Source organism: Scomber scombrus, chromosome 16 (assembly GCF_963691925.1).
Source record: "Scomber scombrus chromosome 16, fScoSco1.1, whole genome shotgun sequence".
Taxonomy (NCBI): domain Eukaryota; kingdom Metazoa; phylum Chordata; class Actinopteri; order Scombriformes; family Scombridae; genus Scomber; species Scomber scombrus.
Window position 1 is genome coordinate 11,165,152 of NC_084985.1, and position 14,654 is coordinate 11,179,805.

Consider the following 14,654-nt stretch of genomic DNA (forward strand, 5'->3'; position numbering starts at 1 on the left):
CATTTTTAATCTATTGAGTGCAAAGATTGAAAAAAAAAAGCATTGGTCAGATCTTTAAAAAAAAAGTTCTCGTATTTATTTTGTCATGACTTAATGCAGATCTATTCTGAATGTCATATTTTTGTCTTTAGTTCATTTGCATTCATGTGTATAAATCCTACCCAACAAAATAAAATTATCAAATGAGCAATTTAAAAAAAAAAAAAATGTTCTTTTGCATATCAGGACATACAGATGAGCTGCTCCCACTGCAAGACGAGTATGCTGAAGGGCCAAACAGCTTTCCAGAAGAAGGGATTCATGGATGTCTTCTGCACAAAACGCTGCCTGTTTCAAATGTTTCCCATCAACAAAACAGTTGTCAGGACATGTCATTACTGCCTCAAGTGAGTCTATGAAATACATCACCTAATCTCAATGGACTAGACTGGTGTTCTTGTATGTACTGTAGTAGTACAAAGCACGTTTTAGTGGTTTAAACATTTGAATGAACTTGCAGGCAGTCACAGTTTTCCAGTTATTTCAGTGTGGTAGATAAGCAACTAGTGGAGCCTTAAAACTTCTATCATGGTGAAAAATGTGTGCTGTTGTTTTAAAGTTGCTTGTTTGAACCTCCAGTGATTCCTACCTTTGACAACAGTGAATACACTTATGACTTATTGTCTGTGTATTTCAAGTTTCTACAATGTCATAATGTTCTCAAAAAAGGAAACAAAAGGCTGCCTAGAGGGCAGCAAAAATGCAAAAACAAATCTAAAAAAGGACAGTGCTTTGGATAATGTAGATGTTAAACCTGCAATATGTTTTTCCCCACTTGAGAGCAGCAGAAACAAGCTGGTAATACAACACTGATTGCTTTTTATTTTGATTGGATAACTTGTTGTACAGAGCAGCATGAACATTTATTTGGATTAATGTTTGTGTCCACTGTACCTTTGTAGCTCTGGTCTAGTCTTCACTTACTCCTAAGGAAAATATCTGGTTCTTCAGCTGTTAAAATGTTCCACTATGTTCACAAGATATCTTTGCCTTTTTGCATTTTGGTGATGGGCAGATAGTGTACAGTCATTTTGTACATTTTGTACATTTTTAGCTGTTTTGCTGACAGCTGGCTGTTAAGGCTGAAAACAAGGCTGTGAGATTGGTGAAAGTGAATCAAAACAGTAAAGTTTCAAGTCTTAAAACCAAAACAATGAGCTGAAAGTTTCTCTGTAGAACTGAATGGAATCACTTTGAGCAGCCGCTTTCACATTACACGTAATCATTTGATTCATTATTATAAAAATGTTGATTATAGGTGCTGTGAATAGATAGAGCTAATCAAGCAGGCCTCTCAACGTCTTAATTTCCCTGATTATCTGATCAAATCTTTTTATACACAAATTATGGTATCAGCTTGATTACCATGTTAAAGGGTAATATTATAATATACTTCTTATGGTCTCCCCTCTTTATTCTGTCAGGGCGATAACACAGCTTTCGGACCTCATCATGGCCGCAGTGGACAGAAAGGGGACTATGAAGGACTTCTGCAGCCCGGCGTGCCTTCTCTTTTTCAAGTCCAACCCTGAGTTCACCCAGACACTGCAGTCAATCTGCAGCCAGTGTGACAAAACCTGCACTGTAAGAGAAAATAAATTTTTCAAATACAATTTTTAAAATTTTTTTTAAATCATTGCCAACACAAATGTTTATTTTAGTTATAAACTCTTTGTCATACTTACTTTTCCTTTCATCATCCCTTCTATAGAGCACATGTGAGCTGACCCTGGACGGGTCTGTCTACAAGTTTTGCAACGTCGCCTGCTTGGATGATTTCCGCAGGGACAACATGACCGTCTGTGAGAACTGCAACTCCTACTGCCACAGGAAACCGCTTGTCCTGAAGATGGAGGAGGGCACCAAAACCATCTGCAGCGACAACTGCCTGGACGAGTTCAAAGAGGTGCAGAAAAAACGATGTTACGGTCACTTCATTTATTAATATTCATTTCTGCAGGGAGGGGCCATTAGGAGCATGCTGTCTTTTCCAAGGCCACCCTGAATACAGAACATACAGAAAATAAAAACAATGTTTACACTATACAAATTCAAAGTAACAGACAACAAGGTTTACAACAGACATACAAACAGAGACAGCATTCGAAGAAGTTCAATCATGTTTGAAATGATTTGACAGAAAACACACAGGAATGTCTTTTGGTTTAATGATTTATCCACCATTTGCACTGAAACACTGCATGCACATAATAGGACAACAGTAGGCACATTTAGAGCCAATCATTCCATAGATGTTTAGTACAGGAGACTGTACATGTGCAAATACAATTAAGCATGTTTATAGCTTTAGAGATGGTGGTAGGATCAGTGGAGTAGTTACCAGAGCCTGTCAAATAAAAACAAACATATTTTGCAAATTTTTTTGTCAGATTTAGTTAAGTTTTCCTTATTGTTTACATCTACAGCAATGAAACAGAAGCAGAGTTGATGGGAAACTACTGAAATACACAGAAAGTAAAATAACCAAATTGTAATTATCTGGCTGAGATTATTCTACATTTTTAATAAAATAAATATAATCAGATAATCCAATTCAACTTCATTATCCAAAGGAAACATGTGGGGAGAAAGTTGATTTAATCAGAGGTTCAAAACATAGACAGATGGAATACAAAACTACTAGCTTTTGCTGCTAACCTCCTATCCTCCTACAAAATAAAAACATAATACGTTAATCCATTCAAACACAAAACATGTTGCCAAAAAATACTGCAGTTATGACTATAGTTTTACTAAAAAGCAAAGTAACAAAATTTTAATGATCAGGTGAAATACACTTTTAAAGGATTAAGCTGTGGTTATTATATGTATTTCTTACTGTCAACAAATCACATAAAAAAACAAAACCAATAATGTCTTTCAATATTCTCTAACCCTGTCTGTGACACTCAGCCAACCAGCAGTGAGCTAATATCATTTTTTGCCCACTCAAACAGGAGTATTTACTGAGGCAGGATTAAATGGTGCATGTGTTATGCACATTTGGGTGTGCTTGTGAATATTTGTTTAAAAAAAAAAAGAAAAGACTTTGTTGTCAGAGTCTGTCACACCGTCTATTTGTGCAGTTGTAGTAATGAGCACAAAGAGGACAAAAAGCACACGTTCCCCACAAGGACTTCCTGTTGAAAAAGGAAACTGAAATAGTACAGGGTAGTGGTGGTGTTGGTGTACTGGAGTGGATTATGTTTAACAGTGCTGTTCATATTTTGTCCCCTCTTTTCAATATAATGCACTTCAATATACCCCCACCTATTATGACCTCAATAATAAACCTGAAGCAGAATTATCACCTGTCTGACAATGTCAACAAAAACTGAGAATTTATAACCTCTGTCAAAGTAGAATTTATGGCAGAGCTGTTGTTGTTCTGCATTAGATTGTTCCTAATGAAGTGCTTAATACTTATTTTGCATGCATGCAGTTGAAGAACATCTGTGTAAGCATTGTACAACAGTTTCTTGGTGAATGTGAGTTTGCAGATTGCAACCAAGAATCTACGGTGGTGGTGAAACTCAGAAAAAACCTGAAAAGCCCTCGTTAGAGCCAGTGTTTTTCTTCGGCTCAAGTTTTACAAATATAATGGTCACTGGGAAAAATTAGCTGCTGTTAAAAAATATGGACATTTGAACATCTGGTGTGATCAAAAAGTGCAGATATTAAATGCATTATTGAAGAAAATCACTCAAGTCCAAAGTTTGCTGTGATGGTCGTGTTTATTGATTTCCTGGGATATCGGTGGACTAAGGCAGTGATCAGCACTGTCCACGGGAAACAAATGAAAAGAAACACAAGGGCAGGAAGGGGGGGCATCTTAGTAAGGGTGAAGGTGGTTTTCAGACAGTCAGATGTCAGTGTTAAATGAGAATGGCCAAAACAGGAGGAGGAGGAGGGGGGGGGGGGTGGTGGGGGGGGGAGGGGGGGGAGGTATTGTGGCAAAAGGTAAACTCATCAAGGGTAGGAGTGAGCAAGGCTCTGCTCTGCTGTTTTTGAGATGCAAGTTGTTGTTGAGTTGATACTTTTTGCAGCACTTGTACCGCAATTGCAGGAGTAGATGAGCAGTTGCATTGTGGCTTTAAAAAAAAATAAATTAATTTGCATCGAAGGTTTTTTTTAATTTGCGTTGTGGTGTTTGCAGTTCGCTGACCTTTTTTCGGCCACCGTATACTGTACATGTTTGTACAATAAAAAAGGAAGAAAGATGAGCAGGCGCTTCTAGGGGGCGGGTAACTTCTCAGTTCTCATTACCTTGTTTTACTTGTCGGCTCCGTTTCTGGTCAGGTTGTGTTTACACAGTCCGCATAAAGCGAAGAATATCCACTTGTTTCTATCTTCGCATCTTCTTCGAGACCACTGTTAAAAAATGAAGTGTTTCGTACCGGGCTGTGTAAATGTCCGCAAGTCAAAAATATCCACACAGCACAAATTTCATATTTCCCCCCCCAACCCGGCGCTGTGCTGCAAGTGGCTTGAAGCCATCAGAAACCCTCGTTTCGACCCGACAGTGACAACCGCGTCCATGACCCGGACCCACGGACTGCGTGTGTGCAGCGACCACTTCACACACAAGGATTACATCGGAGGACAGAGGACTTATTACGCAGCGCTGAAGAAAGGAGCTGTCCCATCACTTTTCCCCTGGACAGAGCCTGAATCTCACACTGTCACCTCACCGACAACAAGTCTGTCCCAACAAGAGGTAACTGTGAGTCTGCACTGATGAGCACTGAAGCTGGACAACTCACTTATAAATATATATTTATATATTTATCGGGTACTGGCAGTTTCTAACATTGACAACTTCCTGGATCACGCATATTATAATGCTTCTGTGGTTTTACACATAGCATTATCTGCAGTGTTGGGGAGTAACTATAGTTAGCCTACATGTAACAACGTTTTGTAATTTAATTGCAAAATAAATAGTAATGTAATAAGTTACAGTTACTGAGGGGAAAAAAGTGTAATTAAGTTACAGTTACCTATGAAAATGTTGATATTACGAAGGAGGTTACATCTGAAGTCAGATGTTTAAGATTTTGCTCAGGAGGAGGATTTTTCAAAATGTTTTAATAATTAACATGTTACTTGAATACATATATTGCTTTATTTAATTCTTTGAAATCAATATATTTTTTTAAATATTTTGTAAATAAATCATGAGGGCTTAAATGGTGTAACAGTACCAATTAATCCCATGTAAGACTAAAATTAAAATTAAAATATCTTTATTTTATATTCCAAAATCTACATGAACTAATGAATACATTTTCAAATGAGAGAAAATCGCACTTTATAAGAAATGATCTCCCTTATAAATCAAGTCAGTATCCATGAAAAACACCTTATTAGATTTTGGTGGCTTAATGGGTACGCTTACCCTAACAGTTGAAAACATTTGTTAGAAAATTAGAAAAGTAATCAAAATGTAATAAGTTGCATTATTAATAAGGTAACTAGTAATCTGTAACCTATTACATTTCCAAAGTAACCTTCCCAACACTGATTATATGTGTTTGATGTTCTCTGGTCTTTATTGATTACATACTGTCACAAATCCAGCTGTAGATGCAGCTCACAACAAGGTGATGTTGACATTTTAGCGCAGTGCCACAGAAACATTGCATTATTAGGCTACCATACAACATTCGGTGAGTACCTCAGGCTTTCAGTGTAGAGACCTGAGGTCAACTTACTCCTGCTCCTCTCCTTTGCTCATCTCCTACTGCTGACTGTGAGATCTTCTCAGCAGGTAGAGGCTGATAGTTCACAAACTAGAACGATGGCGCCTGCTGCAACAAGGTTATTGTTATTATAAAAAGAAGACGTGACGTGCAAATAAGCGATTGTTTTGTTTTTCTTTTGGTGTGTGCATCCCGTGCCACCCTCGGTAAGATGCTGCCATGGACAGCTGCCCATGTTACCCGTATTAAAATCTGCTACTGCTAAAAATAATCAACAATAAATAAGACAAAATAGGATAAAATAAATAAAATGCTGTATTCAGTAAACTGGGTCTTTGTGTAAATACATCTGCAATTTATAAATGTCTAATATTTAGAAGTTCCTAAGATTGTATACATGTGAATGTTCCTGCGATTTATGGAGTAAGGTACTTGAAAACATGTGCAGCATCAGTCTTTTTTAACTTTGAGTGGTGTACGGCTTAATCCTAGTCCTATTCAGTTGAGTGGGAGGTACTGGGAGCTGTGGTGTTGTGCAGTCTGATGGCTGATGGTAGGAAAATAGGCCACTATTATTAGTCTGTGGATCTGTCTCAAAATAAACTGCTGTGGGTATATTCATGGTTATGGAGGAACATGTTCTCCAGTACAGCAGCAGGGTGTTGTGTGTTTGTCAGTGTTTTGGCAAAAAGAAATCTGTGGGCACAGAGGAATAAGATATATTAAGCTTTCGCTGCACGGGTTATGCTTGTTAAATGCTTGTAAGGATAAATTCATTGTTTTGGTCTTTTAGTGGGATTTTATTGACAGTAACCCTTGGGTCAATTTTGACTGTGGAGGACAACAGGCATTAACTCAAAAATGAGGCATACATTCATTTAAATTAGGTCTATTGACTATAATTTTCAAAAATATGTGTAAAACCTGTGGTAATACGTTGGAATGAAATTGGCCAAAAAGGTCTAACACAGAATTGGGTAGTCATTTACACCTTATGCTTTATAAAAAGTCAAACCAAACTGGGTCGGTTTTAACCTGGGAGGATAAAAGTTGCATGGTCAATGGGAAGACAACAGGGGAAAAACCCCCCAAAAAGAAGTTAGTCTGTCAAGTTATAATTACTAGTCTATAAAATGTTTAAGTTTCCAGAGCACAAGCTGACCCCTAGTAATTGCTTTTTCTGTATAACCAACAGGTCCAAACCCAAAGAGGTTTTGATTTGCAGTGAAAGTTACTGTGAACATTAGCAAATTGTCATGTTTGAGAAGCTGTTGCCAGAAAATGTTGGTAATTGAGAAATTACTGAAATGATTATTAGCATCAGTATCATCAAAACTTCCTTTTCTGTGATCGAGAACAGAATAACAGAGATATACACACTGCATAATGTGTAGGATGTGTTAAAAAACAACCAGAACACCACAGCCAGCATTTTCCTTTAAAGACAAAACTACATGGGCAGTACAAGAGAATTACAAGCTTTTCACTCATATATGATAGTTGAACATCTTATTCCACAAACATTGGAACATGTTCAACATATGCTGCTAAAACAGCCTCTTCTCTTCTAGGAGGGTTTTCCACAAGATTTTGGAGTGTGGCAGCAGGGATTTCTCCCCATTTAGCTACAATTAGTTAAGTCCAATGCTGATGTTAAGTGATAAGGTCTGGCTCACAGTAAGCATCTTGATTCATAACAAAATTGGTGTTGAATGAGATTTCAGGTCTGTGCAGGCCAGAAGTTTTTCCACACCAAACTGGGAAAATAATTTCTTAGTTTTTTAAGATAGCATTTCACTTTATTTGAAGTAAAGGACTTAGCCTAAAGCATTTAAAACTGCTCCAGTCATACTATATAGTGTATTTTGAGGCCAGCATTAACTCTGATGGTGACATTACAGCACCTATGTTCATAACAACTTCACTTGTAATAGAATAGCCCTTACCAATTTACAACCAAACGGGAATCAAAAGGGATAAACTTATTTGTTCTCCCTCTCCAAAAGAAAAACAAAACTCATGTATTAATACTCCCCAAGCTGGTGGTTATAGTAGATCAATTCTTAAGTCCGCACTTACTAAAAACCAAAAGCGAATTAAGTTGTCAAAGGAGGAACCAAAACCAGAAGTGGGCCAATTTACCACAAAAGCCAAAATTAAACTTACAGAATGGTTTGTTTGATCTCGGATGAGCACCCATATTATCTACCATCAGTATTCAAGCTAACAAGATTATGAAACGCCTGCACACTGAAGTTTTTTTGAGACAATCAGTCATCCTTAGATATCGCTGACTCTCTGTCTTCTGTTTTATTACACAGCAGAATATCAACACACCTCACAAGTGTACCATGTGCCAGACGTCTCAACCGGTGTCAGACATGATTGCCCACAAAAGCGGTGAAGACACTGTGGAGCTCTTCTGCTCTCGAACCTGTGTGACGTCCTACAAGCTACGGCCTGTAATTGTTTACAAGCTTCAAGGTACCAGACAATAACTTTGTCAAGATAACTTTTTTTCTCTTGAACTCTCTGCCCTTTTTTCAGGGTTAAAACTGAAAAAAGCCTGTGTTGGTGTAGATGGGTGTTATTATGTGTACCAGTGACTCTACCAGTGTCCACTAGTACCAGTGAGATCAAGATCCAGGAAGGATTGATTGTAACCACTTTATTAGACACATCATAAGACATGATCTTTGTAAGGCTGTTGCTATTACGCAGTCTGTAGGCAACATTACTTTGCTCTCTCTATTATGACTTGGACGCACTGAAGACCATATGAGGGTCAAAAAAGACAGAAAGGTCTACAGCTCACACATCATGTTTCTGATTCTCCCTTCAGGAAAGATAAACAAGCAGGCTCGGATGAAGAGGTGGCGTAAAGGCACACAATCAAATGAAAAAACAAATACTGTGAGTATATTTCATACAGCAAATATATTTCACACATTGACAATTAAAAATGTAAAATGTAAAGTCATGAGATAAATCTGTAACAGATGAACACTATATAAAGCAGACATGTTTGCATGTTGCTGTCCTTGTTTTCATGTTTTTTAATGAAGTTTTTCTGTGTCTTGACTTGACTGAGACACAAGAGGAATGCAATGAGAGAGACAATGAAATGGAAGAGAAAGAGGCTGAAACAAGACTGAATATTACAAAATTACAAGATTTCATTAAAAAAGTATTTAATCAAAAATTTAAGTTCAATAACAAAGGTTGTCAGATTTGATCCTTGCTAACAGGGTTAGATGCACGGCTCCTAATCAAAGTTGCCTTTATTGTTTACTGAAGAAGAACATTATCCTGGATTTAATGAATCGCTGCTTTAAATCATACATGTCAGTCACTTAATGAATAAATAAACACTAGCAAACACTACTTACAAAAAACACGTCACCACATTGTGTTTTCAATATAATATTTACTGTTTATCTGACAGGAGGATGAACAGGTGGGCTCAGACTCCACCGCAAACCAAAACGATGCGTCTCCAGCTGCAAACTCGGCGAGCACGCCAACATTAATCATCGCAGACTCATGTGTTCTTTGTTGCCACTGCGGAAAGAGTCTGCCGAGAGGACAGACACTTTACCAACCGAGAAACTCACTAGAGGTTTTTTGCTCTGCCTCCTGCCTCTCTGTAAGGCATCCCCACATCAACTTAGCCACCAAAAGCTGCTACAACTGCTGTCAGTAAGTAAAGGATGCTTTATTTCATGCTTTTCCATTTCTGTTCGTCATCTGTCCTCCTCTTCTTAGGATGGTTTCTAAAGATGAATGACATCTTGGGACCATTAGTGTTTCTTATAAATACATACTGTAAATCAAAATCACTTTTGTCATAATGCACAACAAAGTTTAGGGCCACAGTTGAGGAAAAAAGTGTTTTAATTAAGTCATAAAATTATGACATTTTTTTGTATTATTCAAGAAAAAAGTGAGAATATTTGGGAAAAAACTCCATCATATTCTAATTTAATAAAAAATAATTTAGCTTTGAGAGTGAAATATCATATGTTCTGAATTAGGTTAGGTTGATTGAATTACCTGTGCATGTTTTAGTATTTCCATACTGTAAGCAATACTGTATTATAGGTGGATTCTGGCTGGAGACCAGGTCCTCACTGTACTCTATCCCAGTGTTTCAAAACATTTCTGGGTTATTGCCTTGCCATTATAATATCTCAAATTCTCTAGTATTAATGTGCTCATTTAGTATTTAGTATTACATTTTTAACTTTGTTCTGAAACTATTTGTGAATGTCATCTTGATCTCATTCCTCCTCTTTCCCTCAGGGTGATTATGCGACCTCACAATATCATCCTGGCTCCGGTGGATGATTCAGGAACTATGAAGGAGTTGTGCAGTTCGACATGCCTCGCTTTTGTCCAATCCAAAAGGAAAATGGCTGCCCCAAAACCTCCACCGAAGGAAGGACCTCGGTCAGAGTGCCGGATGTGTGCCAGATTCTGCTATGTAAGGAAAAAAGAAATGGAATGATTTTAATATTTTACAGAATGGATAGTGCACTCAAATGTTGATCTGACATATTTAAAGGGTAACATGGGTTAAGAAAGACTGTTCTATATGTTTCTTATTGTTAACAAACCCCATGAGAAGACCAAAACTAACATTGCCTTTTTCTGTGTCTCAACACTTTCCGACTTCCCTAAACTGTCTGTGCAAATGCATTGTTTTAATGAGAAAAAAATTCTAGGCAATTTCCTAAAATAGTATGGTACTGGAGTTCTTGGGAAATGTGACTGAAACAGCAGTAAATAGTGCAAATGCTGGAGACTATTTGTTGCTGTTTCAACTATTACACAGTTATTATTATCTGTGTTCATAGTGAGGAAATATGTCACCCAGTTCAGTGGTTTGGCTTATATACACACATACACAAAGTTTAAAAAAAACCCCACCATCATCTCTGTAATTAAACACAGCAGTCTAGTGAACACATTGATCAAGTTTGTTCAACAGAGAGTTTGTGACCCTCTCAACCAGCTGAGCCATTGTTGTCGTCTTTTATTCATAAAGCCCTGGACATTTACTTCAAAGTCTCTGCATTGTCCACATAGCTGTAGGAGGTTCAGTCAGTACTAAAGTTCAACATTTGATCTGCTAGGACTTAAAAAATAACCAGTTGGATGCAATGTACCTGCATGAAAAACTAATGAGCAATTCTCATTTTCATAGTTTTTGGACAACAATTAATCCTATGACACAGAGTAATAAGATATCAGGCCTTGGCCACACAGGACATACTGTAGTAGGATCAATTCATTAAATCCTTTTTATAGGAGATGGCAATAAGATAAATAAAGATTATCAGCAGCCTTATCCTTTAAATTAAATATATATTACCTATATTTAATATATGTAAACATGTTTTTTCTCTATTACTTAATAATTACATGCAGTAACCTACACCTGCTCCTTTGTCATCCTCAGTGCAAATACAAGCTGACCGTCGATGGCACGCTCTCCCGAGTGTGCGGCGACGCATGCTTCATCAAGTATCACAAAGACAACAACTTGCCTTTGTTTACCTGCGACATCTGCAACGCCCTCGATATCAACGTTGACAAACAGCTCTTGTTGATGACAGAAGACGGCGATAAAACGATCTGCAGTGAAGAATGTCTGGTCAAGTTCAAAGAGGTGCGGGAAACAAACGAAAAAAGTCATGTTCACTTAATTTTAGCCCGTTTTAGTTTACAGTATTCAGTTTATTTGTTCAGTAGCACACTGATTTAAAATGCATTGATTCAAGAATCTAAATTACTTCAGCGTTCTTAGGTAAGGTAAATGTTGGATGTTAGCAAACATTAGAACAGAGAAAGGTGTATGCTTTCAGTAACACTTAAGGTATAAAGAGATTTGAATACTTAATAAAAGAAAACAACTTTTGCAGCTCATATTCAAACAGCAGAATTAAATCATTTATTTTTGATACACTCAAAATTGACGCTATTTAGTAAAACTTAAAGGTTACAGGTACAATCACATAAAGTCTCACATGACTGGTTATGGGTTATTTAACCTGCACACTGTCTGACATTGTTATTCTTCTCTCTTTTTTAATAACTCTGCAGGAAGTCAAGTCATCTCAGTTGTGCACCATGTGCCAGACGTCTCATCGGTTGTCAGATATGGTCGAAAACAAAAACGACGAGGGCAAGTTGAACTTCTTCTGCAGCAACCGATGCATGATGGTATACAAGGCCCAGTCGTTCACTGAGTCAGGTAGTGTACTGACACATTTTAAAAATAATCTTTTCCCTTTCTCACAACTTTGAGTCTTTCCATTGCCTTCATGTATTGCATTTATTAACTGTTTAATTAATTACCGAATAACTTAATAGCAGTTAACAAACATAAGATAAAGAATAGTTTGTCTTATGTTCCGTAAGATTGTACTCAGTGAACAAGAATAAAACCTGAATTTAATTTTAAGCATATGCCACAGACTTCACTTATGCTTAACTTGAGAATCAGTTTCAAGTGTCTCGAGCAAAAGAAATTATCTTTCTGAACCACAATTTGTTATAAATCTCCAACCTGAAAGAAAGCAATTTTCTGTTGGTTTTTTTTGTCCTTTTTTGATTTTTCACAATCAAACATTTTGAACATTTCTATAGAGACGAAAAGCCCATCATCTGAAGAGAATGACATCAAAGAAGTGAAGCCATTAGTACCAAATTTGGAGTTTGTGAGTATCATGTTTAATTTAGTCTTCTCTCAATATTGTAAAACACTGATTTAAGGTTTCACTTTATTATAACAAAGTTTCTGATTTGAACACCCACATCATGAGTATAGTGTTTACTGTTTATGTAGAGATGGTGCTGATATACAGTTTAGCTGCTGATTTTGTTGCTGATTATATATTAACACCAGAAAGTTGGACTACAGCAAAGTATTTCTGTCTGTCATTGTCGTTGATATTACACAGCTAATCCATCTCTCGCTTCTCTCCTCTAGATAAAAGAAGAGCCCATTGATGAGGAGTACAACCAGAATCTCCCATCCTCTGTATCTACAGCAGACATCAAGGATGAGCCAAATATGAAAAAGGTAGGACACACACTTCTCTTACAGAAAAAAACATGTTTTACAAGCTGAATATATCATGACTGCTGGAAAAAATGTGAAATAAAGTCTGTCTTTCCCATCATTAATTTTTTTAAGTGGCTGTAATCCATATTTTTATATTAGTAATGGATGATATGACTCCTTGTGAAAGAGGTCGCTTGTAGTGATGACGCCACAAAGAATAATCACCTGACTCTGCAGTTCAGGTTTTTTTTAAACTTAATTGTTATTGAATTTTGTGTATTATAGAATACAAATACAAAGTTAGCGACTAGCTGTTGAACATAGTGGAGCATTTAGCAGCTAAAGAGCCAAATATTACAGACTAAAGATAGAGCTAAAAGGAGAGTGAATATTTGACTCACTGGACATTCACTTGTTGGACTGAAACTCAGTGCCAAATTAATGATGATGTTGCTCTGTGTCTGCTGGATGTGTAAATGAATATACTAGTAATATCATGTGAGGATAATAAAGATAATATCCTGAGCATAAGTCCTGCTTTAAGAGATGCTGGGTTTAATATTGATATAATTTGTATGTTAGATGCTTTTATGTATCTTTGTTCACATTTTGCTGTTGTCACTCAGCTCCGCTGTAGATGTGTAGACATTTTGGGTTGTATATCAAGCTGGCTGGGTTACAGTGCATCATCTTACTGTTCTGTTGTTGATAGGAGGACTTAAAGATCTGCTCAGTCTTCTCCTTGACGGACGACTGCATGTCTGCTGCTCCCACTCTCACCCGCATGGATCTGCCTGCATCTTGTTCCTCCTGCAAAAAGGTCCTGATGGACGGAGAGACTGTGTACCAGAGGAAAAGCCATGCAGACATCTTCTGCTCCACCTCCTGCCTTTTACAGTTTTATCAAATGAAACCAGTGAAGAAGACTTGCCACTTCTGCCTTCAGTGAGTCTCACAGTCATGTCTTTTACTGATCCGTGTCTCATGTATTTGCAAGAAATGCATTTAATTAATTTATTTACTTGAGCAGGAAGATTTAAGAAGAAACATTTTCATTTAGATTTCAATTTAGCAGTTGTTAGTTGATGAGTTAGTGGGCTGTGTATTAATCACAAAAAATGCTGATAATCATTTAGTGGTATAAATTATTCATTTAGCAAAAATATAAAGTTGGTTCCTCTTTCTTTCTTTCTTTCTGTCTTTCTTTCTGTCTTTCTTTCTGTCTTTCTTCCTTATACTTTTCTGTTTCTTTGTGTAAATTTAATTGGTTCTTGAATGTTGGTCGGACAAAACAAAACCTACATTATGATGGGCATTTATTACTATGTTCTGACATTTTATAGACTCAGTGATTAGTCAGATAATCAAAAATAATCAACTGATTAATCATTAATAAAAAAAATAGTTAAAGTCTTCATCTTACATTGAAAGAAGGGTAATGCTTTGTTGTTTTATGTGCACGTCCACCTACATTGTCCTCTTTGGGTTAAAATCACTGTTGAGTCTCCCCAGAAGTCCACGTTTCAAGGCTCTAACAAAGGGAGTCGTTAAGAAACTCAACTCCCCCAGTCCTTGATTGTTCGCACCTAGGTGTGAACTCCACCCATGAACACAAGACAACAAAACCAGAGTTCCCCCTCTGCTCTCTCTCTTTCTCCATCGCTGCGGCCAAGAGCAGCAGCTATTGCTCTTTTGCTGCGGATAAAAATAGCTTTCTCCACCTGCTGCTGCAGGAGCTGCTCAGCTTCTCAGCTCTCCTCACGTGTGGCCTGCTCACAGCAGACACAAAAACAACCCTTCAGATAAAGCAGTGACACAAGAGTCTGCTTAGAATTCATCTAGAA

The 14,654-nt window shown here is 37.2% G+C and overlaps 1 protein-coding gene across 4 annotated transcripts in view; it reads left to right on the forward strand.

Moving 5' to 3' along the window:
- The window catches only part of LOC133996101 (uncharacterized), a 43,968-nt gene that overhangs the window by 14,771 nt on the left and 14,543 nt on the right, over positions 1–14,654 (forward strand). For 3 of the 4 annotated variants that reach the window (XM_062435657.1, XM_062435658.1, XM_062435660.1), the window contains exons 16-27: positions 226–386; positions 1,464–1,623; positions 1,751–1,945; positions 8,063–8,225; positions 8,584–8,654; positions 9,187–9,440; positions 10,044–10,224; positions 11,203–11,412; positions 11,847–11,997; positions 12,393–12,463; positions 12,736–12,828; positions 13,523–13,755. In XM_062435657.1, coding sequence (XP_062291641.1) covers positions 226–386; positions 1,464–1,623; positions 1,751–1,945; positions 8,063–8,225; positions 8,584–8,654; positions 9,187–9,440; positions 10,044–10,224; positions 11,203–11,412; positions 11,847–11,997; positions 12,393–12,463; positions 12,736–12,828; positions 13,523–13,755 — 1,943 coding nt within the window. The remainder of the gene's footprint in view (positions 1–225; positions 387–1,463; positions 1,624–1,750; positions 1,946–8,062; positions 8,226–8,583; positions 8,655–9,186; positions 9,441–10,043; positions 10,225–11,202; positions 11,413–11,846; positions 11,998–12,392; positions 12,464–12,735; positions 12,829–13,522; positions 13,756–14,654) is intronic. The other variant, XM_062435659.1, reaches the window with a different exon arrangement.